A 25295-nucleotide genomic window follows, 5' to 3' on the forward strand; every position below is an offset into this window, starting at 1 on the left:
GCACAAGGACTAGGGCAGTCGGGGGTGAGCGAGGTTTGCGCGAAGGTACACAAGGAGGGCCAGGACACTCGCAATGTATGTCACGGGCAAATGTTTGTCCCGGAGGTAGCCAGCCCAGCACTGCTCTCTGCCCTGCTGCCCCACGCAGGCCACGGCCAGCCACGGCCAGGCCGACGACGCGACAGGCGGGGCCAGGCGACAACACTCTCAAAACCTTCCACACTGCATTAGTCCTTACGAAAGAAAAGTTGTTGGGTGTTGCACATAATTGTGTCTCGAGTTTGGGCCGCCGGCGCCGGCCCGGCCTGCTGGCCAGCTGCGCGACGGCCCCCGATGCGACACTCGACGCGCCACCAGCGCCGCCCACTGGACCCGGGACTCGAGGACGTCATCGACGTCATCGTGACGTCATCGGCGTCATGGTTGAAATGCAGCGCCAGACAAGTCCAAAGGTCGCTGCAGGCGGCGCCGCCACGCCAGAGGGTGCTGGGTGGCGGGGCGGGGCGAGGCGGGGCGGGGCGGGGCGAGGTGCGGCGGGGCGGGGCGAGGTGCGGCGGGGCGGGGCGAGGTGCGGCGGGGCGGGGCGAGGTGCGGCGGGGCGGGCGAGGTGCGGCGGGGCGGGCGCTGCGTGACCTTTCCAATTACTGCAGCGCAAGCCGCGCCGAACCAATCGGGACGCTAAAGGAAATAATCAATTCCAGCAATGCCGGGTTCGCCGTGTTCGCCGGGTTTGTCGGGGTTGCCGGGATTGCGCAACGGGGCGGTGGGCGTGTGGGAAATTAAAGGGGCTGCCAATCGACAAACTGACAGCACTCTGTCTCTCTCGCACCCACGCACAATACCCCATGGGTGCGAGAGAGACAGAGCGACGACGATTCTCGGAATCGGTCTGCAGGAGACGGGGAGGAAGTAATTTGCAAGAGGCGTGGGCGATGCCGCCTGCGAACGGCGGGGTAGGCAAGCCCGCTCGACGCCCGCGCGCAACGGGACTGTATCCTCCAGCCCGCAGGCGCTTGCCGCTCGCTTGCCGAGCAGAGCAGCAACCCTTCACTGTCTCTCTCGCACTCACGGGGCATTCCCTACGGGTGCGAGAGAGACAGAGAGGCCTCAACGACTTTCCGAGTCAGTCAGCCGGCCTAACGACAGGCGGGCGGCGGCGGCGGTTCGGACAGGTGGACACTACAATGCGTTGCACTGCGTCGCCAATCAATCGAAGCGGACAGCCGGACACACGCGAGGGGCGCGGCACCCCGCCGAGGCCGCCCACCCAACGCCCCACCCAACGCCCACAGCGGACTTCATTCCGAGGAGTCTTTTTGGCCGCTCTGTCTCTGTCGCACTCATGGGCTAGCCCGCGCCGGGATGAGAGAGAGAGAGAGAGAGAGAGAGAGGTCGAAAGGCTCGGCTGGTGCCTGATGGCTGCCTGATGGCTGCCTGATGGCGCTGCTGGCAGGCAGGCAGGGCTGGCAACCACCCTTATCGCGCGGACACACCGCGGACCGACCACCAGCCGGGCGAGCGGCGACGCCGGGCGACGCGACGCGCGCCAGAGCCAATAATACCAGCCGGCCAAACAAAAAAAAACATCGAGAATAACAGCGAGAAAATAAAAGTACAATGAGACAGAAAGGAAACGGCGAGTTAATTACCCGCCGAGCGTCGTCCTGGCGTCGCGTGACCTTGGGCGCCTCGCGCGTCGCAAAGGGAGACGAAGACGTCACTATTTTGATACGCGACAAGGGGCGGCGCGATCTGGCCGCGGTCCCAGAAGTGAGAGAGGGAAAGAGAGAGAGAGAGAGAGAGAGAGAGAGAGAGAGAGAGAGAGAGAGAGAGAGAGAGAGAGGTGCGCGTCTTCCCGGTGGTGCCCCACACTCTTTGGCACCGCGTCGCCTCCCTCTACGCCCTGAGCGCCCCGAGGCTACGGATGGGCTGTTTTCAAGAGGACTGGTCGGGACTTACTTACACCACCCCCCTTTTTCCCACTTTTCCCTGAGCCCAAAGCGGGGTCTCCGTCACCCTGGTCCCGCCCTGTTCGTTCCTCCTGGAGTGAGTAGAGCTGTCAAAGTTTGGCCCGAGTCGGCTATCAGTCGCAACCACGCAGCGTCTCCACCGGAAGGAAAGAGGGGGGGGGGCGGCGTTTCGAGTCGTGAATAGAAAGGGGTACAAAGGGGGCTACAATGACGGCCTAGTCCGGAGTACAGGGGTTCCATTCGGTCCCATTCGGTTCCACTCGACCAGCGGAACAGCAGATTCGTTCTGTCTCTCTCGCACTCATGAGTGTCCCCGCAGAGGTGCGAGAGAGACAGAGCGACGAAGACGACTCTCAGTCTGCACAGCAGCAGGCCCTTCCCACCGACCCTGGCGCGTTGGCGCCGCTGGCCAGCACCCGGAGGATGACCATGGTAAGCGCGGTTAAAAATACCGGCGGGTTCGCTGTGCGGCGTCGCTCTGTCTCTCTCGCACCCCTACGGAGGGCCCCACGAGTGCGACAGAGACAGAGCGACAAGGTATAAAATGAGCGACAGGCGCGGACAGGGCGCTCTGATCCGCGTCCACGCCGAGCTAAACTAGGCGACCGGGTGCCGACGCCCCACCACGCCCAACAGGTGCATAAAGGACGACTAGTTTACTCGATTAAGTGCGAGCGAGTACGCGCATCTTTGCATTACTGTGAGGTGCAGTGCGCAGGGTGTGCGGGAGCACTGAGTGGACCCGACGAACTAAATCGTTGCCGCCATTGATATCCGCGTTTTAAACCAGGTTTTAACACTGTGTTAAGAAGTTTGTCAAGCGGCGCTGCCGCGGTTCGAAACCAGGGCGACGACGAGGCATGCAGTAGGCCTCCCGCCTCGCACCGCTCCCACACAAACAAACAAACAAACAAGGGAAAGAAGGCAAAGAAGGGAGGACAAGTGAGTCTGCCTGGGGCGGCAGGGCGGCCAGGGCGGCGTCGTCGGGGTGCTTGGCCCGGCTTGGCCGACCCACTTCAAGGCGAAGAGTGTCGTGGTGCTCTCAGTGTCAACTCGGAGCCTTGCTTGGAGCGGTTTGCCGCAGGGGGACAAAGCCAAAGGGGCCAAAGGCGGGCAAAGACAGCCAAATGGGGGCCGATGGAAGGTAAAGACAGTCAAATGGGGGCCGAAGGCAGGTAGAGACAGTCAAATGGGGGCCAAAGGCAGGTAGAGACAGTCAAATGGGGACCAAAGGCAGGTAATGACAGTCAAATTGGGGCCAAAGGCAGGCAAAGACAGTCAAATATAGGGACCACAGGCAGGTAAAGACAGCCAAATGGGTCAAAACAGAGGCCAAAGGCACAGCCAACCAAAGTTGGGACCGACTGTCCGTCCGATAGACCCGGTGGGGCCTCGGTAGCCTCGCTATGCCCTTGGCCACCCCGCCCCGCCCCTCCGCGCGCCGCCAGCCCCGCCAGCCACGGTCAGGGATATTGCGGCCTGCAGCCCTACAGGTGCTCAAGGTACGGCGGGGTGCGCGGCGAGTGGCGGCAAGGCGCGGCAAGGCGCGACAAGGACGGAAACGAGAAAAGAAAAAAAGGCGCACGGAGATGAAGACGCTGCAGCGGACCGGCACTGTAAATCATAAATTGGAATTTCCCGGAAAGGGCGTTTCGAAGTTCCGCCGGGAATTCCCCGACGCTTCGTTTTCCAAAAAAGTTACTTTGCTGCTCTATACTTGCTCATGCATACAAACATTGGAGTAACTTTTCCATGTCTTTGTCACAAAAGGACAATTAATGTGTACGGATCGTGTAGGGAAGGTAGGCATCAGTAGGTACAGGGGTTTACCGCGCGCTGTCTTTCTCAAGTTTAGCATGCGCATTCGCGTTCAGGTGGCTGAGCTCCACGTGTCGGTGTTGATGGGGGTGGGGGGGGGGGGGAGGGGAGAAGGGGGAGGGAAGCCCCTCGCCTTGCACGGCCTCGGAAGGACACGGTCTGACATCTATAAATACGAATTATAAACCCGCGGCATCTTTTCCTGGATTTCCCTTTCCGTGTTGCCGCCGCACAAACTTCGTTCACAACAAAGCAACAAAGAAACTTTCCAAAAAATGTCAGAGAGAGAGAGACCGACGTTGTTTTTCCCTGTGTGCCCAGGTTTGGTTTACCAGGCTATTGTAGGGCCCAGGCCCAGACCCAGGAGGGGCTCGTGTCCAGAGTAATGTGGCAGCACGTTCGGCAAGTAAGGCTGAGGCCCCCTCTCGGTGCATTGAAAAAGAATAAAGGAGGGGTGAAAGGAAAGGGGGCGGCGTACAAAGCAAGCGGTTCCGCCAACAACAACAACAACAAGAGCGCGACGAGCATGTTTTCCCACCTGTCGACACGTTCGGCCCCGCGTGAATGGAAACGCACTCAACTCGAAAAAGCTGACAAAAATTTGCGAATTCACTGCATGTCCGCGCATAAACCGCAGCGCCGCGGGAAACTCTCTCCCTTCTCTCGGGCTGACACCCTCCCACGGGTGTCAATGAGAGAGAGAGAGAGAGAGAGAGAGAGAGAGAGAGAGAGAGAGAGAGAGAGAGAGAGAGAGAGAGAGAGAGAGGGAGAGAGAGAGAGAACACTCACACAAACACACACACATGTAAACTCAGACCCCTCGACACACCGCACACTCACAGCGATGACGATGTTGCGGAAATGGAATCCTGGCCAGGGTAGGAAGGGAAGGGAGCCCCTACGCTTGTGTGCGTGCGTGTGTGTGTGCAGCCAACAGCGACCACTAACGAGGCACGGTCCGTCTTTGACAGCGTGACACGCGGTGACACGCCGTGAGAGGAAACTCGGCCCAAATTGGGCGGCAAACGCATCGCACGGCTTTGAGCACGCCACCAATGTGTGGGCGGGGTTGGGCAGATTGAGTGGAACGAAGGGGGAGGGGGTGGGCACGCCAGGTGCCGAACCCACGAACTAGACTCTCTCAAAGTGAGATTCTTTCTGAGACGAATCTCATTGGACTACAGATGCAACCGAGGATGCAACCGTTTCAGGACGGGGGATACGCCAAGCCTCGGTCTGAGCTTGGTCTGAGCGGAATCGGCTGGGATGCAAAGGAGTGCAGGTTGAGGGTTTCATTCCATGTTGCTTTCGTTTTTCCAAACAAACATTTTTTTACTGGGTGCAGTGGGGCAGTGCGAGGGCGAGAGGCGGGTCAGGCTCCAGCAATGTGTCGGGACGGCCTTCGGCTTGCCAGAAGGCCTGCCCAGAAGGCCTGCCCAGCAGACTGGCTCCCAGAGTCCGAGAGTCGGCATCGTCACTCCGTCTCTCCCGCACCGATGGAGCGTCGCGCGTGGGTGCGAGAGAGACAGAGCGACGAAAACGACTTGCGGAATCAGTGTGCTGAAGGCTTGCCAGGGCAGCGAGTCATAACGACGAGATGAAAGAGGGCCTCCATCGCCTCCACCAGCGAGGGGAGGAAAAAAGGGGGGGGGGAGAAAACTTGTTACGCGTACAGGGGTAATCTGGGTCATGACACAAATCGAGGAATTAAAGCCGAGTTCCTCACCACTTTTTCTCTTTCCCACGCCGTCTTTTTTGTTTTCACTCCCCCCTCTCTCCCCCACCCCCAACTCCACGCCCGTTTTCCCCTTCATCAAATCCCATTTGACGGGCGCGGAGGGGCGGAGTGAATTCGAACGGACAGTAAAATAACAAAGATGCGAGCCACTCGACCGAGACTCGGCGGCTCACAGTGGGCCAGAAGGCCAGTGAAGGCGGACAAAATCCTAGACGCGTTTTGAGCTCCAGAGTCGCTAAACAGGCCTCGAACCGAACGTGTGACCCCACCAATGGATTCCTCGTTCGGAGAGCAATCCATTGGTGGGGTCACACGTTCGGTTCGAGTCCCATTTAGCGACTCAGGAGCTCAAAACGCGTCTAGAGTTCTGTCCGCCTCCACCGGTCTTCTGACCCACTGTGCGGCTGCAGCCTAGCCATTCGCTGTCTCTCTCGCACCCGTACGGCCCTACGGGGCGCCCCGTGAGTGCGACAGAGAAGGGCGCTCGCAGTGTGGCGGCACTGCCCAGGCACTGCCCGCCCCGCAGGGGGCCCTAATGAACAGCAAGGCGGCCCTGCGCCCTGCGTCCTATTTATTGGTGGAGTGGAGGTGTTGTTTGTCCGCGCGTCCGCGCCAACCCAACAGCTCCACAGGAAGAGAAAATATATACTTTTGCTATGAGAAAAAAAACGGTCTCAAGGACTTTTGGATCGTTTCAGTGGACGGGAAACTCGAATTCGATACAGCAATCGGCATTTATGTTCTAATTGTTCTTGAGTGGTTAGTTTTCACACGCAACTTTTGGTTGTCCTTCAGAAAACCAACACGACAGAAACCATTTTTGCGAGAAATCCGTTCGTCATTTCAAAAAAGACTCGGCTGCCAAAGTACATAAAAACTGCGCGCGTGTTAACCTTTGCAGTGAGGTTGCGACTGTGTCCTCAGGTCCACCTCCCTGACGTGGCCGACGTGGCCGACGTGGCCGACGTCCCCGGCCCGAGATCGGGTAATTCGTCTTGTCCCGTGCAGTCCATTTCCAGGATGGCCCATCACATTACCTGAGGTAAGTGAGCGCGCGCCAACAGCGCCACGGCACGCACCTACGTGTGGAGACAGCGCACGCACACGCCCGCACACACACAGACGGGGGGGGGGGGGGAGAGACGGAGGTGCAGCCGATATTGGCCGCCTCAGCACGCTGCGGCTGCTGTGGCGCACGTGGACTCTTGCACACACACACACACACACACACACACACACACACACACACACACACACACACACACACACACACACACAGGCGTGCCACGGGCGCATCCGATTGGCCGCTGCGGCACGTGCGCCACGCACTCACCTCAACGGCGCTGCGACGCGCAGCCTGGCCGGGGCCCTGGACACGACATCGCGGCCTCGGAGCCTCGGGGTCTCGGACAACGAGTGCGACGGACACCGAGTCCTCCGGAAAATGAAGCCGCCAGCACGACGCACAGTCTCGGACACCAAGTCCGCGAGGCCGAGGCGAGGCCGAGGCGAGGCCGACGCGAGGACGTGGGGCTGACGGCGCGGCGTTCCCGCGCGAAGTGACGCCGTCCCGGGCACGCCTCTGGCCCGCCCTGCGCACCCACACCTCGCTGCCTCGCTGCTCTGCGTTCCGGCGCGCTGCCACTGTAGGACTGAGGGCAGGGCTCGGCGCGGGGCTCGGCGCGGGGCTCGGCGCGGGGCTCGGGCCTCCGCAGGGTAGGTACTGAGGTCGGCGAGGGGCTGGGAGGCGGCAGGGCGGCAGGGGGGCAGCGGCTGGGGGCGCGCGGCCGGGCCCCCAAAGGAGGGGGCGGGGGGTGGGGGCGCGCAGCCAGCTCCGGGCCGCCCCCACCCCTTTGGCTATGACGTCACACGGCTGGGGGGCGTCGCTCAATGCAGGCCAAACGGACCGCCCCCGACCGCCCCCCAGCGTAAACAGCGCGGGGGGCTCCGCTACGCATGGGGGGCCGCAGTGGAGTAGCCTGGCGGGGCCTGGCGTAGCCCCCCCATCGAGCTGAAGATGGCCAGCCTGGCGTAGCCCCCCAAGTGAGCTGAAGGATATGGCCAGCCCTACAGCGATGGGGTCAACACTCGCGTGATACCCTGTACACATGAGCTCTGTATTACGCGAAATAAATGTAAACGTAATACCATTGTTGGGTGAAATGTGTCAAAACTGAAGCCGCAATACACGTTTAATACCATCGTCGTGCGGCGTAATACCGAGTCTGCAAACGATTCCTCCAAAGTGTTCGCCCCTCGCCCTAGGGGGTCCTTGCGGTCCTTGCGGCACGGCCCGGGCGGCTCGGTGGCCCCGCCGTGGTGCCCGAAGGATTCCCCAAAGGATTTCCCGGCACGCCATGGCGGCCACGGCGGCCATGGCCCCCCCGGGGGTCCCCAGCGTTCCCCCCGGGCACGTGTCACTTAGGCGGACGCAAACGCGGCGCAGATTCGCACGCTAGAGTGGCCAGACCTGACCTCGGCCGCCTCGGCCTGCATCACTCTGTCTCTCTCGCTCTCCCGGATGGGTCCGGCCGATTGCCGCCGCGTCCGTCACCCCGGCGTCACTCCGACGTCACTCCGGCTCCACACGAAGACCATCCGACAGCAGAGCGACAGACGGGGCGAATAAGCCGGGATAAGCGGAGCCTGCGGAGCACAGTGGGCCAGAAAACCGGCGCCTGCTGCCAAAACTCTAGACGCGTTTTGAGCTCCAGAGTCGCTCAACAGCACCCAAAGGAGCGTGTGACCCCACCAATGGATTCCTCGTTCGGAGAGCAATCCATTGGTGGGGTCACACGCTCGGTTCGAGTCCCATTTAGCGACTCTGGAGTTCAAAACCCGTCAGGGATTTCAACCACCTCCAACGGTCTTCTGGCCCACTATGCGGAGGCGGCACGGCACGGTGCTGTCCCAATAAGCGGACCTCCTACAAGTTTTCAGCCGTTTTCCAATTTCTGGAAGTTCCTTCACGAAGAAAATCGGCGCAGAACAAACAAGGCGAGTGTGCACTGTTTTGTGTGCGTCGATGAAAGCAAGCAAGCAGCCAGGCAAGATCGGCAAGGCGGTGAAGGAGGCCGCCCGAAGAAAGGGGCGATAAATCAGGACGAGAGGCAGAGTCTGCTTCCCACACCAATCAAAAGCGCCCGCCCCTTCCCACAAAAAAGCACCATATTTATTTTATTAAAAACTGTACAAATGATATTTCCTTTGGGGCAATATATCTGTGGTACATTCGTGGGCCTTAACGTCGGCATGGTGGTGGGGGCTGCCCAATGGACTGCCATCGGTTCTCCTTTTCCTTCCCCTACCCCTGCTCGACCCGCTCGTTACTTCAAATATTGTTCCCCTTTTCTGAGAGAACAAACAAGTAGCACCCCGCCCCGCCCTGCCCCGCCGTGCCCTGCCCCACCGCCACCAGCTGCGGGGAGTGCAGTACAGTAGTTAAAGTTAGCTCGGGTGAGTTGGTGGAGCACTTCATCTAATAAATACCCTTCCCGCGGAAAAGGGGGCACGGAAGACTTCACTCTCATTCCAGGAACGTGACATCACGCTGAAAGGATCGTGACAAAATGTCACGTTCGTTTGAGCATTGTGTCACATTCGTTTGAATGTGAACAAGCTGGGTTTTTTGGCCAATTCACACCCAAACGAATGTGACACAATGCTCAAACGAACGTGACATTTTTTTCCTGGAATAAGAGTGTTGGCGGGAAAAATATGCTCACCTAATTTCAGACCCCATTGGTCCGAAAATATGCACACACTAAGTTTTCCTTGCATCTTACAGTGAAAACAACGATTTTCTCTGCAACTTACGGTAACACTAAATCTGTTAATATTCGTTCAGCAAAAAGTTTCGGATTATTTTTTTTCAGACGCGTGGCGCCTTGCAACTCTCCGGCCCCAATCTAACCACTGATTACCGCTGATTGGATAAACTTATCGAATTTCAGCCATCTCGACACACCCCTATCAACCACCCGGGGTCGCCCGCCGCCATCTCCCCAACAGGCGGCCCCAGGGCCCTGCGGGGAAAGGGGAGGAGAGCGAGAGAGAGAGAGAGAGAGAGAGAGAGAGAGAGAGAGAGAGAGAGGGGGGGGGCGCAAGAAGGAAGGCAAGGCGAGGACACTGATGGCACCAGAAGCTCGACGACGGGCAAGGAAAACAGCTGCACTGCCAATTCAAGTGCGGAAAGCGTCAACGATAAACATAGCGGCTGGCGTCATCTTCGGCGGATTTTTTTCCTCCCGAGTTGGCGCACCCTTCACTCTCACACTTTCTGCTGATAAAGTCCGCGCAGCACGTGTGCAGTCTAAGCGCTGCGGGGACTGCACGCCTTTGGTGGGCGCACATTCCTTTTCAGCCTTTTTGTAAAATCCTTTGCTGCTTTTACGCCGGATTTCGAAGGGACACGAATCATTCGTATCGAAAAATGTTGGACGATGGGCGTACTACGGACAGGACCTAAAATGGTCCCGGCATGGTCCCGGACTCCCGGACCGCGTGGAAGGCGTTATCGAGTCTCAAGTGCGACGCCAGACAAGGATTACAACTCCACTCGAAACTAGTTAAAAATATTTTTAAAACTCCGCAAAGACATTTTTTTTTGAAAAATTTACGAATTAGTAAGTTGAGACCCGACAAGATTCATTACATAAACGCGACTCGTGCGGAAAATGGGCACCGAAAGAAGACATCCGCAAACGGCCGAAGTTGACCCGTAGTCCCGAGTTCCGTTTCCGCTCCCCTCGGCCCCCCTGGCCCCCCTGCCCCCCTGGCCCCCGTGGGCCCTGGGTGAGACTGGGTGAGACGGGGGCCTGGATGGGAGACGACGGGCCGCGCAAGGGGCCGCGTCCCCGCCACGCGCGCCCAGCCGGGCCCAGCCGGGGCCACCCCAACGGAATGGCAAAGGTGAGGGCACACGCGCAGCGCGCGCAGCGGAGACGGCTCTATCTTGCTATCTCGCTCGCTCGCACCGGGGGGAGAGAGAGAGAGAGAGAGAGAGGGAGAGAGAGAGAGAGAGAGAGACGGGGCTGCGCGGATTCACTCAGGGCTGGGTTTACTTCCTTTTCTACTTCTCCTCCCCCGCGGCCGCAGACGATGCCTCCTCCCCCTCCCGCCGCCCCCATTCCGTCCTTGTCGCACTCACGGGGCGCTCCGTGGCGGTGCGAGAGGGACAGGGCGAAGAGGCGACCCCTCGGAACGTGGCGCCAGGTCGCGTCTTTCGGCACCAACCCACGGCGGCGCTGCTGACTGGTTCCGAGAGTCGTTCCCGTCGCGCCGTCTCGCTCGCACCTCAACGGGACACCCCAAGAGTGCGAGAGGGACAGGCGACGAAGACGACTCTCGGGATCGGTCTGCTGACCGACGAGCCACCCGCGTCAGAGTTGCGGTGGAAACCGGGCAGAAATATGGAAGGCGACGACGGGGTCAACCGCCAGCCGAAGCGGTGCGGTGCGCAAGCAGCGAGCCCGTCAGCCTGCCGGGTAGGCATCGCGCTTCACACCGCTGCAGTGTATTGCCTACCCTGCAGGCGCTCGGTCAGCCTGCCGGGTAGGCATCGCGCTTCACACCGCTGCAGTGTATTGCCTACCCTGCACCCTGCAGGCGCTCGATTGCGATTAACGGCTGGACCACAAGTGATCGTTTGCCTTTCGGGGGCCAAAAAGACACGCTGAGGGTTTCGTCAGGGCGGTCGCAGGCCGGCACCGACACCGACGACATCGTCAAAGCCCGTCAGCAGTGAAGCTCAGTGCGCTGATTCGTCGTTCTGTCTCTTTCACACCCGTGGGGTGGGGCGGTGGGGCGAGAGAGACAGCAAAGGAAGGAGCCCAGAGGGGGGCGGATGGCCTGCCGGGGGTTGGGCAGGGCTGGGTACGGGCCGGCCTAAGGGGGCGCACCTGTGGAAGCGAGGGGCAGGGGGAGGGAGAGGGGCCCAGAGGGGCCAGGACCTGGGGCAACCCCCACCACCGCCACGGGCAGGGCAGCGGGCAGCGGGCCCCACTCCACTGCCAAGGGAGCCCCTACCCGGTCAACCCTCGGCCCGCCCGCATCTTGGAGCCACCCCCGCCAAACGGGTCCTCTCCACAACAGCACGCCCCGCCACGCCCCGCCGCGCCACGGCGTGAGCGGGGAATCGATCTGTGCGAGATACTGTCCAGGGAAAAAGGGGGGGGGGGATAGTGGAGATTTTGGGTAGGCCAAGATGTTAGGCGGGACCGAGGTTGGGGACGGCGTCAGATAAGAAGCAGGGCTGGCCATGCTGGGCCATGCTGGCACGCGGATTGGCGCGGATTGGCGCGGATGGATGCCGACCAGATTGATAATTGAGACGCTCGGATATCGGATCGGGTGAGATTATGAAGGGCTGGCGGCCCGAGTCCTTACAGCACGCTAACAGCAAGCCAACCAGCCAGCCAGCCAGCGAGCCTTCCCGCCGAAAGCAATCGGCGCTGCTGGGCGCGACGGCCGAGCCGAGGGCCGAGCCGACGCGACGCCAACGACCACTTTGCCTTCAAGGTGATTCAAAGCCAGCGACAGCCAGCGGCCAGCGCACTGATTCCGAGCGGGCGGCCTCTCTCTGTCTCTCTCTTTCTCTCCCCCTCCTGCACTCATGAGGACGTCCCGTATGGATGCGGCCGAGCAAGCGAGAGAGAGAGGGAGAGAGAGGGAGAGAGAGAGAGAGAGAGAGAGAGAGAGAGAGAGAGAGAGAGAGAGAGAGAGGAGAGAGAGAGAGAGAGAGCGGCCAGCGTTGTTCCGCGAGACGAGTGCCAGTGTAGCTTCGTCAGCTTTGCCCCGCGTTCCAGATTTATGCGAGGCCCCAGAGGGGGTGGAGGGGCGGGGGTGAAGAGTCTCTGGCTTTATGACGTCATAGAAGGCGTTGACGGGGAGGGGCGGCGGGGGCACAGCCCGTCGCGGCAGTGGCGGCCAGGGCACGGCCGGGGTGGGGGTGAAGTGTGACGTCAGTCACCGCAACAGACTCCCTGCCCCCCTATGCTCCCCTGCTCTGCCTGGCTGTGCCCAGGTGGCCGCCGAACTGTATGCAGCATTGTGTGCAGTGCCGAGCCCCGCAGACTGGTTACGAGGGTCGCTTTCGTCGCTCCGTCTCTCTCGCACCTATACGGGACGCCCCATGAATGCGAGAGAGACAGAGCGACGAAAACGACTCTCGGAATGAGTCTGCAGCGCAGCGCCATCCCGTCCTTTCAAGTTATTCTCTCCCCTCGCTATTTGCAACCCCAATGTGCCCCCCCCCCCCCCACCGACCTCTTCCTGGACACAACTTGATGCAAAAGAGGGAAAAGGGGGGAGGGGCGGGTAGAAGAGCCCATTATATGACCGAGCAGTCCTACACATGAATGCTTGAGTCGTAAATCAAATGGCCTGTTGGAAACGACAAGTAGAGTGGGATTGACAACTTGATTAGCACAGATGGAATGTACCAGGCTCCAAGTCAATGTGCATGTCTGACTCTGAAAAATATTCCCCATGCAAATTAACCCCCTTCACCCCCCAGTCAACCAACCGAAATTTCCAAAAGCGTTTCATTCTTAAATATATTAAACGGTGGCCAGTGGTTCTAGCATAACTCATTCGATAGGTGAGAACTGCTATTCTAACGCTGCAGTCAGGGCACTGGAGCAAAGTGGCCTAAAATGTCAGATATTCACTCGCTTTAATTACGGAACACATGCATTAATTAAGTGCAATTACTTTTAAAACAGTGCACTACATATCATCTGCAGAGACTTTGGCATGAATTTAGAAATGGTAGTGTTCTATGATTTCACTGATATCTTCGACGTCAAGACAATAGTGTGCGTTTTAACAAAAATGAAATTGGCAAAGACCTGATGGATAGATAGGTTAACATTTCTCCCTGAATCATTTTAACTTGCCGTCACAAATAGACGATTGTCATAACGTGTACACTCTAAACTAAATAATCAGAAAAATAACTGTTCTTTATGAATCATCGAAAGGGAGAATCCTTTTGAAACTTAAACAAAGTTGTACAAGTAAACACAGGGCTGGATTACATGAAGACACGGCAAAAGGCATTTAAGAACAAAGAGAACGGGGCAGTGCGAAGAATCGCATTTGATGATGACTTACCTGAACCTTTAATTCGGTGAAACAGGGCAGTTTCGTTCAAATAACACAGAGACAAGACACACATTCAATATTCAATTCAAGACAAGATGCGGACGGTTCTGCTCGAAGCTGTCTGCTTTGAGTTTAGTAAGGGTGAGCAAGAGAGAGAGAGAGCGAGTGAAATAGAAAGGGAGAGAGAGAGAGAGAAGGCTACTGCTTCCAGCTTAGCCAACACGAAATGTACTCTGACAGAACGTCCTATTCAAAAAAAGGATTTATAGAACTGCATTATTCTTTAAACTTTAAAAAAAAATTGTAAAACTTGTCTAAGAATTTTCTTTAGACCCTTGCTTGCTTCATTAATTTGAAAAAACTTAGCGCTCTACTATTTACTGTTGGCGCACTTTGTTTCGAGAGGTCGATTTGATAGTCGATAGATGTCTGCTGAAGTGATCAACAAAAATGGGTGGATGCCAGTGGATTGATGTCCTTTGGTGAAAAGTCTTTGAATCTATAGATTCTCCCTATCGTCTCAACTTTGGCTCGTTTTTCTCTGATGAAATTGGCTATTTGATATGGAAGAATGGTTACCAGAGACGCCGTAGTGCTATTTGTTCTCCTGGTGGCGCTTTGGAAAGGTGAGACTCGTCTGTCCCGCTTCGGCTTCATTGCCTTCTGTGTTGATGCAGGGTTGTATCTTCATTGGGAATATTTTTATTTTCCGATTCGCTGTTTTGCTCTCTGTGAACTCAAAATTTAATTTGAATTTCCTGTAGACACCTGGATGGTTGAACTCTCTATGAAACAATCCATAGGTTGCTTTATTTTCAATACTTTGTATCAGCATTGTGCATTTGTATTTTTCTCTTCTGCTTCGATCATTTCAACTTGTTCTGTTGCTTTTAATGCAAGAACAGCCTAAATGCTACAATGATTCTCTGGCCAGTTGACACTATTATGCTTGGTAGACATCCAATTGGCCCATTTTAATGGAGGCCCGTTCTAATAGCCATTGTTTATTCTCTACTTGTTATTCTATCCTTAACGTTTTCTTGCTGTGAATTTTCAGGTGGTTGCTTAGGAGACAATACCTTTATTCAAGCTGTTGATTATGGAGAAAACATCACTCTACCATGCTTCCCTCACATCCCTGATGATGACGAGGCATTGGATGCGGAGGACGGTTGGGAAAACCATGGCAATGCCATGTGGGTGAGGCAAGGGAGAGAGGATAAGCAAATCTCCCGCATGTCGGTCCAGAAAGATGGAAGCCTCTTCCTTTCGGACCTGGACCACAATGATTCTGGTGTTTACCTGTGCATTGTGGACGATAAAGTTCAAATGAAAGTGAGGCTGGAAGTAAGAGGTATGAATGAATTGATATTGTTTTTTAGCAGTTCACTGTTGACATTCCATGTGATATGTTTGCTATTTTTGTTTTATAGTTGACTTTAATGGTCCTTTGTTTGTGTTTTGTCTTGTTTTTCTCAGTTCCTCCACCAGCTCTAGCCAATGTAACCATAATACCTTCCACAGTTCTGGCCCTTCTTTTGTGGGAGGTTTCAGACCCTGGTGGCTATCCAATATCACACTTTTCTGCTCGATATCGTCTTAAAGACACGCCAAAAACACCTAGCCATCATAATGAAGAAACAGCACCTCTGGACTATTCATGGCATTGGGTTGTGCCAGAACAAATTAAGCCTTTTGTGGTAAGAAATAGATCATAATTTGGTGAATGTAGAGGAAGGGACAGTGGCAAGCTGGTGACATGTTCATTTATGAGATCATCTTTTGTTCAGCGTGAAATTGATGTTTACCAACTGCGCCCTAACTCATCATACTTGTTTGAAATTTGGGCTACCAATCATTTGGGTTCTGGTGAAATCACTCAACTTGAGACACATACTAAAAATAATGCAGCTGAAATAGGTTAGTGGAATAATAAAATACTGTATATATAAACACACAAAACTTATGCAACATTACCTAAAATAATGTATTTTTTTTTTTTTTAAATTTAGAACTTGCAAGGCATTTACTGGAAGGTGCTGAAACATTTGATACTCGAGTATGGGTTGCTGCTGTGGCAATTGTGATGGGAACTCTTGTCATGTTGGCTTTGGGAACTTGCTACCTACTTTACAAAGAGTGTCATATTCCTAACAGTAAGTGTGTTTTGTGCCAGGAAATTTTGATTATCCTGTTTGATTATCCTGTTGTGTTTCATGTTGTCTTTAATATTACAGTGAATTTAGATGAGCATGAAATCATGGAGCTGGTTCCAAATATTATTCTGAACCCTGGGTTTCATGATGAAGATGGCAGTATTGCCTTGGATGGCCACTATGAGAGAGATGAGAATTGCAATAATCGACGTGCTGCACACACCAACAACAACTCCACCATTCAGCCCTATCGTATTTGATTGGAGGATGGCCCAGAGGTGAAGTGCTTTCAGGAGTTTGTGCGTCAACATTCTGCTGTCTTGATATGATATTTTACAAAATTTGTCCAATACAGATGGAGGCATACTTCTGATGGAGCACATGAATAAAGAGTAGAGCTGCCCAAGTGCTTTTTGCACGTGCATGCATAAGAACCATCGTCACTTTAGCTGTGAGCACCATTGCACATCACGAGTCCTGTCAGCACCAGCTGCCAGATCAACGTAGAATCACCATGGGGCCAGAAATAATTTTACACAGTAGATGTGTTTGATTGGTTGTGAATCGAACCAACCTGTCGGGTTATATGATACCTTATGCATTCATTATAGGGAGCGATCAATCCTTAAAAATGTGCTAAACAATGCTGAACACCAACTGCTTACATTTTCCTTTCAATTCTAAGTTAATGTTTTAGTACAACTGTAACTTACAGAACTTCTGTGTCTAAAGTCATCCACTGATATTTTATTCACAAGTGTTCTTTTAACAGTTACATGTTTGAGCAGAGGTTTTCAGCATTGTGTCAGAATACAATTCGACTCTTGTATGCTTTCGCCTGTGGGCGCTGTTATCAGCAAAATTTACCGATGAAAACCTGAATTGCTCCCTACCTGGGGGTGGAACTGAATGACTTTTAAGAAGCGGGAGCCAAAGCCTCCTGAATTTTTGCTACCCACACTATTGCAGGGTAATTAATAACTCAAAATTTGAGGGTTTTTTACATATGGGTGAAAACTTTGATTTTGCCCTCCTTACAGATGGATAAATAATGTTGATCCAAGTGGAATTTTAGGTATGTTGTCAGTATTGTTTTTTGTTGTCATGTTTTTGACATAAATGTCGACTGATATGCCTTGGTAGGATTTCTAGTTATGGACATAAGGTAATCATTCCCTTTGAAATTCAACCTGAAGAATTCCATCTTAATACCATTTAAGCAGATAAGATAATTAACTTATTTCTCAATTTTGTGTAATATTTTGGGTTTGACCAAATATTGTTAAGATAAGTTGTACTTGAAGCTTAAAGAGCCTCTATGATTTGCCAGCAGTTGCTGTAGATTCACTAACCGAACTGAGTTTGTTCATAATTGACTTTCATCCTAAACATCTTAGTTGTTTTCACAGCTTTATTGCTCTATCTGTAATGTCTCTGATGAATGTTCTGTTTTTAAATTGCTCAAATGTTCCCAAAAAAGTATTACTGCTGACTCATACTTTAAAATTATTATTCTGAATGTGATATTTCCTTAAGTGTACTTTGTCATATGACAAGGCCATCTCACAACTCAAAATTGAGGAAAAGCAGGTCGTTTTACATACCTTTGCACTCCTCTGCTTTCATTATTTTATTGTAATGAGATGTCCATTTCTCTTATTCAATGTGATTTGCTTTTTTTTTTTCATTTTTGTGTTGTTTTTTATTATTATTATCTAACTCCTGCTGCTCAGCAATCTCTGCATTCCTACCTACATTCACGCCTTTCATGCCAGCTCTCCACCTTCTCTTTCTCTTCATTCATGTGGCCAGGGTTTGGTCAGTATAAGTGGTGCTCTTTTTAAAGACACTTGGCTGTTATTAATTTTATTTTAAAGATTCTTTAATCTTTATTTGTAAATACTGTATGTGGACTTTTAATAGGAGGGCAGAACTTTCCACACTTTGGCTTCTGTATCATAACTGCGTTGTTACTGCGTCAATTCCAATATGACATCTTACCTTTGGCGTAACTTTATCCCTGGTTCAACACACCACGGTAAAATCTAGTCATTTTGTTTTGTTATTATTTGTTTATTTATTTATTTATGTAACTGTTTGCTTACTATTTGTTTTTTCACCTGAAGTTGAGCCACTATGTTTTAATTTGTGTTTCATGAATTTTCCTATTAGTATCTGAAATGGAATTGTGATAAGCTTGCACCGCTCTTAAATTTAGGAAACAGCTTTCTTTACTCTCCCTCTAACCAACCTCTATCCTTATTCACTTTAGAGATCTGTAATTGTGGCTTCCTCTTACTATTAATAAGCTCTAGGAAATAATCTTGTGCTTGCTTGTCCCATGTTTCAATTGTCCACCTCACTTGATGTGTATCTCTCTTTCTACGTCTCCCTGATTTACTCACACTTGCTACTGCTACTTATTGTCAAGATTAATCTTCACATGTCTATTTCATAGATGTATATATGTGCTTATTGCTTGATTGAATGAGAGAATGACTGTAATTAATTTTAACCCAATCAAAATACTTATCTAGAACTTAATGTGTGTGTTCAAAATGAGATCCATCATATCAGGTACTATCTGAGGTGAGCTGCTGTTTCGGTTTCAATTCAATTTGAATTCTCAGAGAGAATTTCGCTTGATTGTTTGTATTGCTCTGTTGCTACTTGATGTTTTGTTTTTCTTGTTAAGACTGGATTGCTCAGTTAATTCTTTTTCCTATTTTCTGTGTTTTGTTATAACACTGGTTGTTTAGATAGACTGTTCCATAGAGTGTGTGGCTGGCTATGTTATAGTTTTTCCAGCCTCAACTCCATTTAATGTATGGACTTCTGCCTCCCTCAGATAGGTTAAGTGTGTTGTGTGTAACATGTTGTTAATTATATCAAAATTTGAGTGTAAGAGATTTTTCATTTCTTTTTATTTTTTATATTGATACAGGACTAATAAGACTTGATAACAATGTCATTACTTAAGTGTAATACTTGAGGGCTCTATTTAAAATTCATCCAAGTATTCTTTTGTCTGACAATTATCTGCCATGGCTTGCAGGGTTGTCTTGTAGCCTTTTTATAAGCATAGCCTGACACTGATGTGTGATGAAATATTGCCATTGTTTTCTTCAGTAATTCAAAGCAATGATTGTGACCTGAATCATTGAACAAAATGGTGACACAGTTTGAACATACTCTCTGGTGTATCCTATTTTATCTGAGTGGAGTTTGCTTTGACAATACCTTGGTAACACTAATCATATTTTTCATGCTTTAGATTGATGCAGCTCAGTTCCTAGACTTTTGTAACTTGCTTACAAATAGAAAGAAGTAAATGACTAAGTCACCGCACTTAGATATAAATAAAATAGGAATGAAGACTACAATGTTTCTAGTCTGGTGCAGTTCACATGTTTGGAACTACTAGCTAATCTTATGAGGAGAAATATATTCCGCCTCGCTGTGTAGGCTTTGTTGGAGGAGGAAAGGGATGAATCTCCTTGTATCTTGCATGATGAATGAAAACCCTTTCAAGTTCCCATTCCAAAAGCTGGAGGTCTTTGTGTGAGAAGAGATTAAGTGGAGGAATGAGTCTTTTGTGATATTTTGTAGGAACCCGTTTCATTTAGAAAAAAAAAAAAAAAAAAAGATCATAAAGAGACACCCAAGTGTTGAGAGCTGCAAGTGTTTTCTCTAAAGGTCCATGTTCATGCCAAATGTTTTCTCTCTTCTCTAGTTTCATCAATGAACAAATTTATCAAATGATTTATTTAAACGTGTGGGGCTCTTGTGTTTCAGTGTTAACAAAACTGTTCACAAGCCACCATTTCTCTCTTTTTTTTAGCCCACAGTTGCCAGAATATTTTGAATTCTGTTCGTTTTCTGTGTTCCTGTCATGCTCCATGTGGACCAATTGGACTAACTAAACTGCCATTCTATCAATGAAATTTGAACCTAAACGTTCCCTTGTTTCTCTTTATTTTTGGCATGTCATTTTTGGCAGAAATATTTGCAGTCTGACACCTGTGAAGCCCCCATTTGTGTGTTCGGTATCCATGCAGTTTGCATTATCATATGCAAAGATCTTTCAATTATATTTTATTGAGATGTGTACTATGGCTATTCATTCATTTTTATTTATTCAAAATAGTAGATAACAATTCTGTATTAGGCAGGTTACCGGTAGTTGTAAGATTAAGTTTTACTGTATGTAAAGATCCCAATAACACAGCAGTTTCTCCACTCTGTTCTCTCTCTCTCTCTCTGAAGGAGGTGGCAAGAGTGGTAGCTGTGTGTATGTAGTCTGTCGTGTACAAGTAAGATACTATGCATCATTCCTTATTTCTTTGCTCATGTTTTGGTAGGCACCTCTTCAATGCTGTACATGTGGGTTCCTCTCATTTTTCTCTTAATCCTTCTGAGCATTCCCTGCACCTTAAAGAGTGTGATTAAAAATTTGGGTGACATTCAAAATATCACTTTTGTGCAATTGATGCCTGATAACTAGTGTCAGAAGATAGTTCAGTGTTATGCAACACATGCCACACCCCATAGATATTCATTGCAACTGTAAACAATTGATGATCTAAAATGAATGAAGTTTTTCTAAGCAGAGGAAGAGGCTTTTGTTTTTGACTTTAAACCATGTGATACAGTATCTTAATAATGGTATTATCTCCTCCTCTTTTCATTGCTAACTGATATGAATAAAATATGCGACTGTACTGTACTTGGTTTAGACAAAATGTCCATAGTAACCCACTTGTTTTGTGTTCAAAGTCATTACATATTTTGTAACGCCACTGTAGTTACATTTTGCTATAAAAATAAAGCTGTATGTAATTTTGATGTGACTGATGTTTATCACCAACCAGGATCAAACAAGACAACATAAATGCAAACATTGAGTGCGACACAGTTTATTATACCACTGCAACAATGAATAAGTTTGTCAATAATTCAATGCTGGCATACTCACACAAATGGAAGAACCTCCAGAAAAAATGGACAGAGGTACAGAAGTAAAAGTTACAATGTGAATAATATTCAACAGTCTTTGGCCTAAACTTACAGTTCGTCACGATATTGTACTTTGAATTACAATTTTGATTTTAAAAGCAGTCTTCATCCACACAGATTCCAAACACATTAGTTGAGCAAAGTTCAATTTCATTTCAGTATAAAAAATTGGTATAAAAATGCACTTTTACATACACATTAAGAAAAAATGACTTAGAGTATTCAGGACAAGTGGTGATGCTTTGGTTCTGCATTCCTAAAATATGACTTCAGTCACAAGATAACCATCACCAACATAGTCTCCTGAAGTACAATGCATGACACTCTCTCTGACTCATTGACTCAAAATGTTTGATCAATTGAAACCTTTTACAACTAACAACACTTCTTTTAAAACTATACATTCAGATCTAGGCCGCAACTATATCAGTTAAAAAGGCTTGTGATAGCTAAAATGAATTTTTTGGTCAAATATGTAATGCAGAATCACGACCAAAAATTACATTGGCAAGTAAGCAAGTTTGCCAACAATATTTAAGTAGTTTTTCCTTGAGGGAATGTTGATCTCTTCAACTGACCCAAGAGGTAAAACTTCACCCCAAAGGAGAAAAAATTTGTCCAGAACTCATCCAAGACATGTAAAATATCACAGCAAAATGGAAAGAAACTAATCTAAGGGAATATACCAGTAAACTATAGTTGAGGATACAATGGCAGCCAGTTAAGATTAAAACATATCAGCAAGAATTAACTAACTCACTCAGAATATACAAATTGACTAGATCTTACAGCTTACATGAACTGAAAATTTTTGAAGGTCAATAAACAAAGTTTCAAAAATCTTTTATAACACTGGATGTGATTCCTCCATGACTAAACATGACTAAATTTAAGAACTAAATCTCAATAAATAGTAAAACCACACAATATAGTAGTTACACTTATAAAGTACATTTTCATTGAATACTTGCAAGTACTGAGCTAACTCCTGGAAAACGATTCTACAATGAATGTTCCATAAAGTACACTGGGAGAAATTGAACTTGTATTGACTTCAATGTACTGTTAAACAAAACAAATTAAATACTATTTACACATGGCTCATAATAACATGGAACAGGTAAGTAACAAAACGGAGTATTAACTCCAAGTAGTGTACATTGAAGGATCCACAACCTTCTTAAGTACAAGAACGTGTAGTCATACAACAATACATGACAAAAAAATCATCATTTCATAATGCACCAAAAACCTCCTGTTGACTTTATATCAATAAATATTCTCCAATACAATGCATAGGGAAGTTTTCACACGCCAGCACAAAGAGTAACAGGAATACGTGAGACTAAGTACATTTGGCTCTTACAGAGAAGAACCAAACATCAAAAAATATCTTTACAACACAAAAAGTGAGAAGAGAAAGTAAAATACTGGACAGTTCATGCTTACACAGAAAAGGAACTGAAGTAAATGAGATCATGTTTCTTTGTCATTCACAGCATTGCAAAACAATGTGTAATAAACTAACTTTGTCAAGATGACAAGGGTTTCAACTGATACTTTCATAGTTGAATCCAAAATGTAACTCCTTCTAGAGTAAAATTTGGATAGAAATTAACTGGAGTTGGCGACTGATATTTCAAAATTGGAAAGACAATGTGATGCAAGCTGAGATATGACTAGATGTGTGGAATACACAAAGCAATGCAAAAGCTTAAAGAAAACCTATCTTTTTGATATAAGTGACTTAAGTGACTTCTGATGGAGATGACAATTTCTGATAGGATGTATGCGTGATCTGTGAATGTCTTAATATACTGAGCATGAATCAGAGTCCATGTCATCGACAGGCTCAACTTTAACATTGACTGCTGGTGGTTCCTCTTGCTCAGTTGGCTCTGTCTTAATTTTCACCTCCACTTGACTCAAAAGGTGACTGAAGTCAGGCATGTTGTCGAGGTCAGGCTGGACAACCACAGCTTCAGCTCCTTGAAGATGCTGCGCAAATTGATTCCAGGAATCCTGTAGAACCAATTTTTTGATTTGTTAGATTTGAAGTTTAACAACAATTTACTGAATGTTTTAATTCTATTTAAATTTTTCTATATATGGTTTACCTGGGTGTTACAGCTGCCACGTCGACCAGCTCGCCCCAATACTGGCCGCACAATAGGTAGCATAGGTTCTAGGGTTCCATGGTCTCCCCTACATTTACAAGACTTGCAGCATGATCGGCAGTTTCCTTTCTTTCCTCCTTGCTCTTGAGTTTGCTGCTGCTGTTGCTCCATGTAGCGTTGTTGTCGTTTACTTCTACGGGCTTGTTGAGGAGATTGAGATTGGTTTCTGGCACGCGGCTTGTTCTTAGGCTTGATAGGCTCTTGTTTTAGAACATCCTGTTTATGGAAGTTCTTCATGTGCTTAATGTAATCGCGTTCATCAAGATAAATGCAGGAACATGCGTCACAGCGTTGACAATCTTCCATCCTGATTTTCGTCAGGCCCACAGCTTTCTTTGCTGGAGACAAAATAATATTTAGTTATACATTCAATGATTAGAAAAATATGTATACTTAACAGAGACATTGAACTTACGTCGGTTGTGAGGATTCACTCGAACAGGAGGCTTTGGAGGAGGTGGAGTTATTGGTTTGGGCATAGGCACCACCTCAGTTATGTCTGTCTGCAACGTTGGCTTCTCTTGAGCAATGGGAGTGCTGGGGGTGCTAGCAGGAGGGGGGCTGGGACTGCTAACAGAGTTCTTTGTACTCAATTCACCCTCACTGCTCTCACTACTTTTGCTAGGACTGGTTTCAATGCTTTTGTTCGCCTCCAATAATTCATTTTTCAGTTGATTGGTAAGTTTTTCAATCTTTTCTCGCCGGAGCGCTTCTTGGAAGCTTGCTTTGGTTGCATTTGCTAATAATTCATTTAGCTTGCTGTCAAGATCCAAAGGATCAAGTCCATCACTTAGATTGATATTGAGAGACACATTAAAGTTAATGTTCAGACTTCCATTTGATTGTTTAGCACTGGTGACAGTCACAGCATCAGTGGGACCTCCCTCAGGTAAAGCAGTTTGCGAAGCATGAAGTCGAGTATGCAGTTGCAAGATATGTCGGTTACCAAATTGTTTCCCGCATTGTTTGCACTCAAAGTTTTCTGAAACAGATTTTGAGTTCAGTACAGGCACCCCATTACTGACACAAATGGGAAACAGGAAAGAGCAGATGCCAACCTTTGATGCCAAGATGTACTTCACGAATGTGCAAAAGACGATCAGCGTCATTGAGGAACTTCCGCCGACAGTGGGCGCACTCCAAGACAGCAGTAGTTCGTCTTGGAGGCACTGCATTGTTCTCGTCAGACACAACCATTGTTGAGCAGTTGCTCCTGTAACAATTAGATAATGATGTTTAAAGATGTACAGATTTACATAATACCAAAACAAACTAAGAAAACTTAAGACACGGAAAAATGTTAAAACTATTTGAAATATTCATGGAAGTGGAAAATGTTATGCCATATTCTAAGTGCAAAATAGAGCACAATTTACCTGTAGTAATAAAATTTAAAATTAACTAAACAAACAGTCACTACAAAAGCCTAACTGCCCTGAAGTCAAGAAATAAAATAAGAGCAGAAGCAGCAGCTAGCAGACTTTTTCTCTTTCAGCCTCACACCAACACACACGCGAACACACACACACACGCGCACACAAACTTAGTTTATACATGGCACTAAATTTCGCAAACTTCCATAGTTGCCAATAAATAGATCGAAATTTTCACTATCAACTGAGGTAGAATGAGAGTGTGCACTTGCATTTTTCAGGAATCGCCTCCCTTCAGGACAACAGAATGCCGCAAAAAATCAATACGGCATAGTGGCATACAGCACGGGGTGCCTTACAGTGCATAGCACAAAGGGATGCTCCCGAAACTCCCAAACTCGTGCGAAACCGGCGGTTAAATGAAGCCGAACACGGAGGGTGATGAATACGAGCGGAGCAGGGTAGAAAATCGCCTTCGGAATTACAGAGGGACTCGAAGCGTCAACCAGCAACTGCCATAAACCACCCCAGCTGACAGCCCAAGCCGCCGTTTCCAAGCAACCACCACCGCCGCCGCCACCACCGTCGGCGTCGCGGGGGTTGAAAAAATCGATACGGCTGCGGGGTGGCGAGCCGTTCCGCTCCACCCTCATCCCCGCGGCGCGTTCAAACATCGCCGCGACGAGAACGCGACACCAGGTACGCGTGGAAAGCTGTCTTACCGCAAGTTTGGCCGCAGGACACGCGGATTGTCACAAAACACGGGCATCCGTCTCGCCAGTCTATTCTTAGCCCTTAGCCGCCAGAAGCCATATCATATTTCGCTCCCTTCGCACCACAACATATGGCGGCGTGGCTGTGAGATGCGTTAGTCCAGCTGGCCAGGGTTGGTAAAAAAAAGAAAACATAAACAAAAATTAGATATTTGAGCAATCTTACGA

The 25295-nt window shown here is 49.5% G+C and overlaps 3 protein-coding genes across 6 annotated transcripts in view; 1 reads left to right on the plus strand and 2 right to left on the minus strand.

Moving 5' to 3' along the window:
- The window catches only part of LOC117644481 (protein retinal degeneration B), a 28322-nt gene extending 14551 nt beyond the window's left edge, over window positions 1-13771 (minus strand). For both annotated transcript variants that reach the window (XM_034383991.1, XM_034383990.1), the window contains exon 1: window positions 13642-13771. The gene's annotated coding sequence lies outside the window, so the exon portion shown is untranslated. The remainder of the gene's footprint in view (window positions 1-13641) is intronic.
- Window positions 13772-14059: 288 nt separating this feature from the next.
- LOC117645241 lies at window positions 14060-20633 on the plus strand. The gene is made up of 7 exons (XM_034385292.1): window positions 14060-14258; window positions 14690-14986; window positions 15112-15332; window positions 15423-15552; window positions 15645-15788; window positions 15870-16066; window positions 16144-20633. Exons 1-6 carry the CDS (start codon window positions 14204-14206, stop codon window positions 16046-16048), a joined length of 1026 nt encoding a protein of 341 aa, XP_034241183.1. The 5' UTR covers window positions 14060-14203; the 3' UTR covers window positions 16049-16066; window positions 16144-20633.
- A 55-nt stretch (window positions 20634-20688) lies between these two features.
- On the minus strand, window positions 20689-25223 carry LOC117645239 (phospholipase D A-like). Of its 3 annotated transcripts, none has more exons than XM_034385288.1 (5): window positions 25077-25223; window positions 24040-24194; window positions 23397-23963; window positions 22922-23319; window positions 20689-22826 (listed from the first exon to the last, which is right to left on the minus strand). In XM_034385288.1, the coding sequence occupies exons 1-5, from the start codon at window positions 25121-25123 to the stop codon at window positions 22614-22616; spliced, it is 1380 nt and encodes a 459-aa protein (XP_034241179.1). In that variant the 5' UTR covers window positions 25124-25223; the 3' UTR covers window positions 20689-22613. The 3 variants fall into 3 exon arrangements, with proteins under 3 accessions (XP_034241179.1, XP_034241181.1, XP_034241180.1); XM_034385290.1 differs by lacking the exon at window positions 25077-25223 and adding an exon at window positions 24714-24949; XM_034385289.1 differs by lacking the exon at window positions 25077-25223 and adding an exon at window positions 24627-24948.
- Window positions 25224-25295: the final 72 nt, after the last annotated feature.

This window comes from Thrips palmi, unplaced genomic scaffold (assembly GCF_012932325.1).
Source record: "Thrips palmi isolate BJ-2018 unplaced genomic scaffold, TpBJ-2018v1 HiC_scaffold_18, whole genome shotgun sequence".
NCBI lineage: Eukaryota > Metazoa > Arthropoda > Insecta > Thysanoptera > Thripidae > Thrips > Thrips palmi.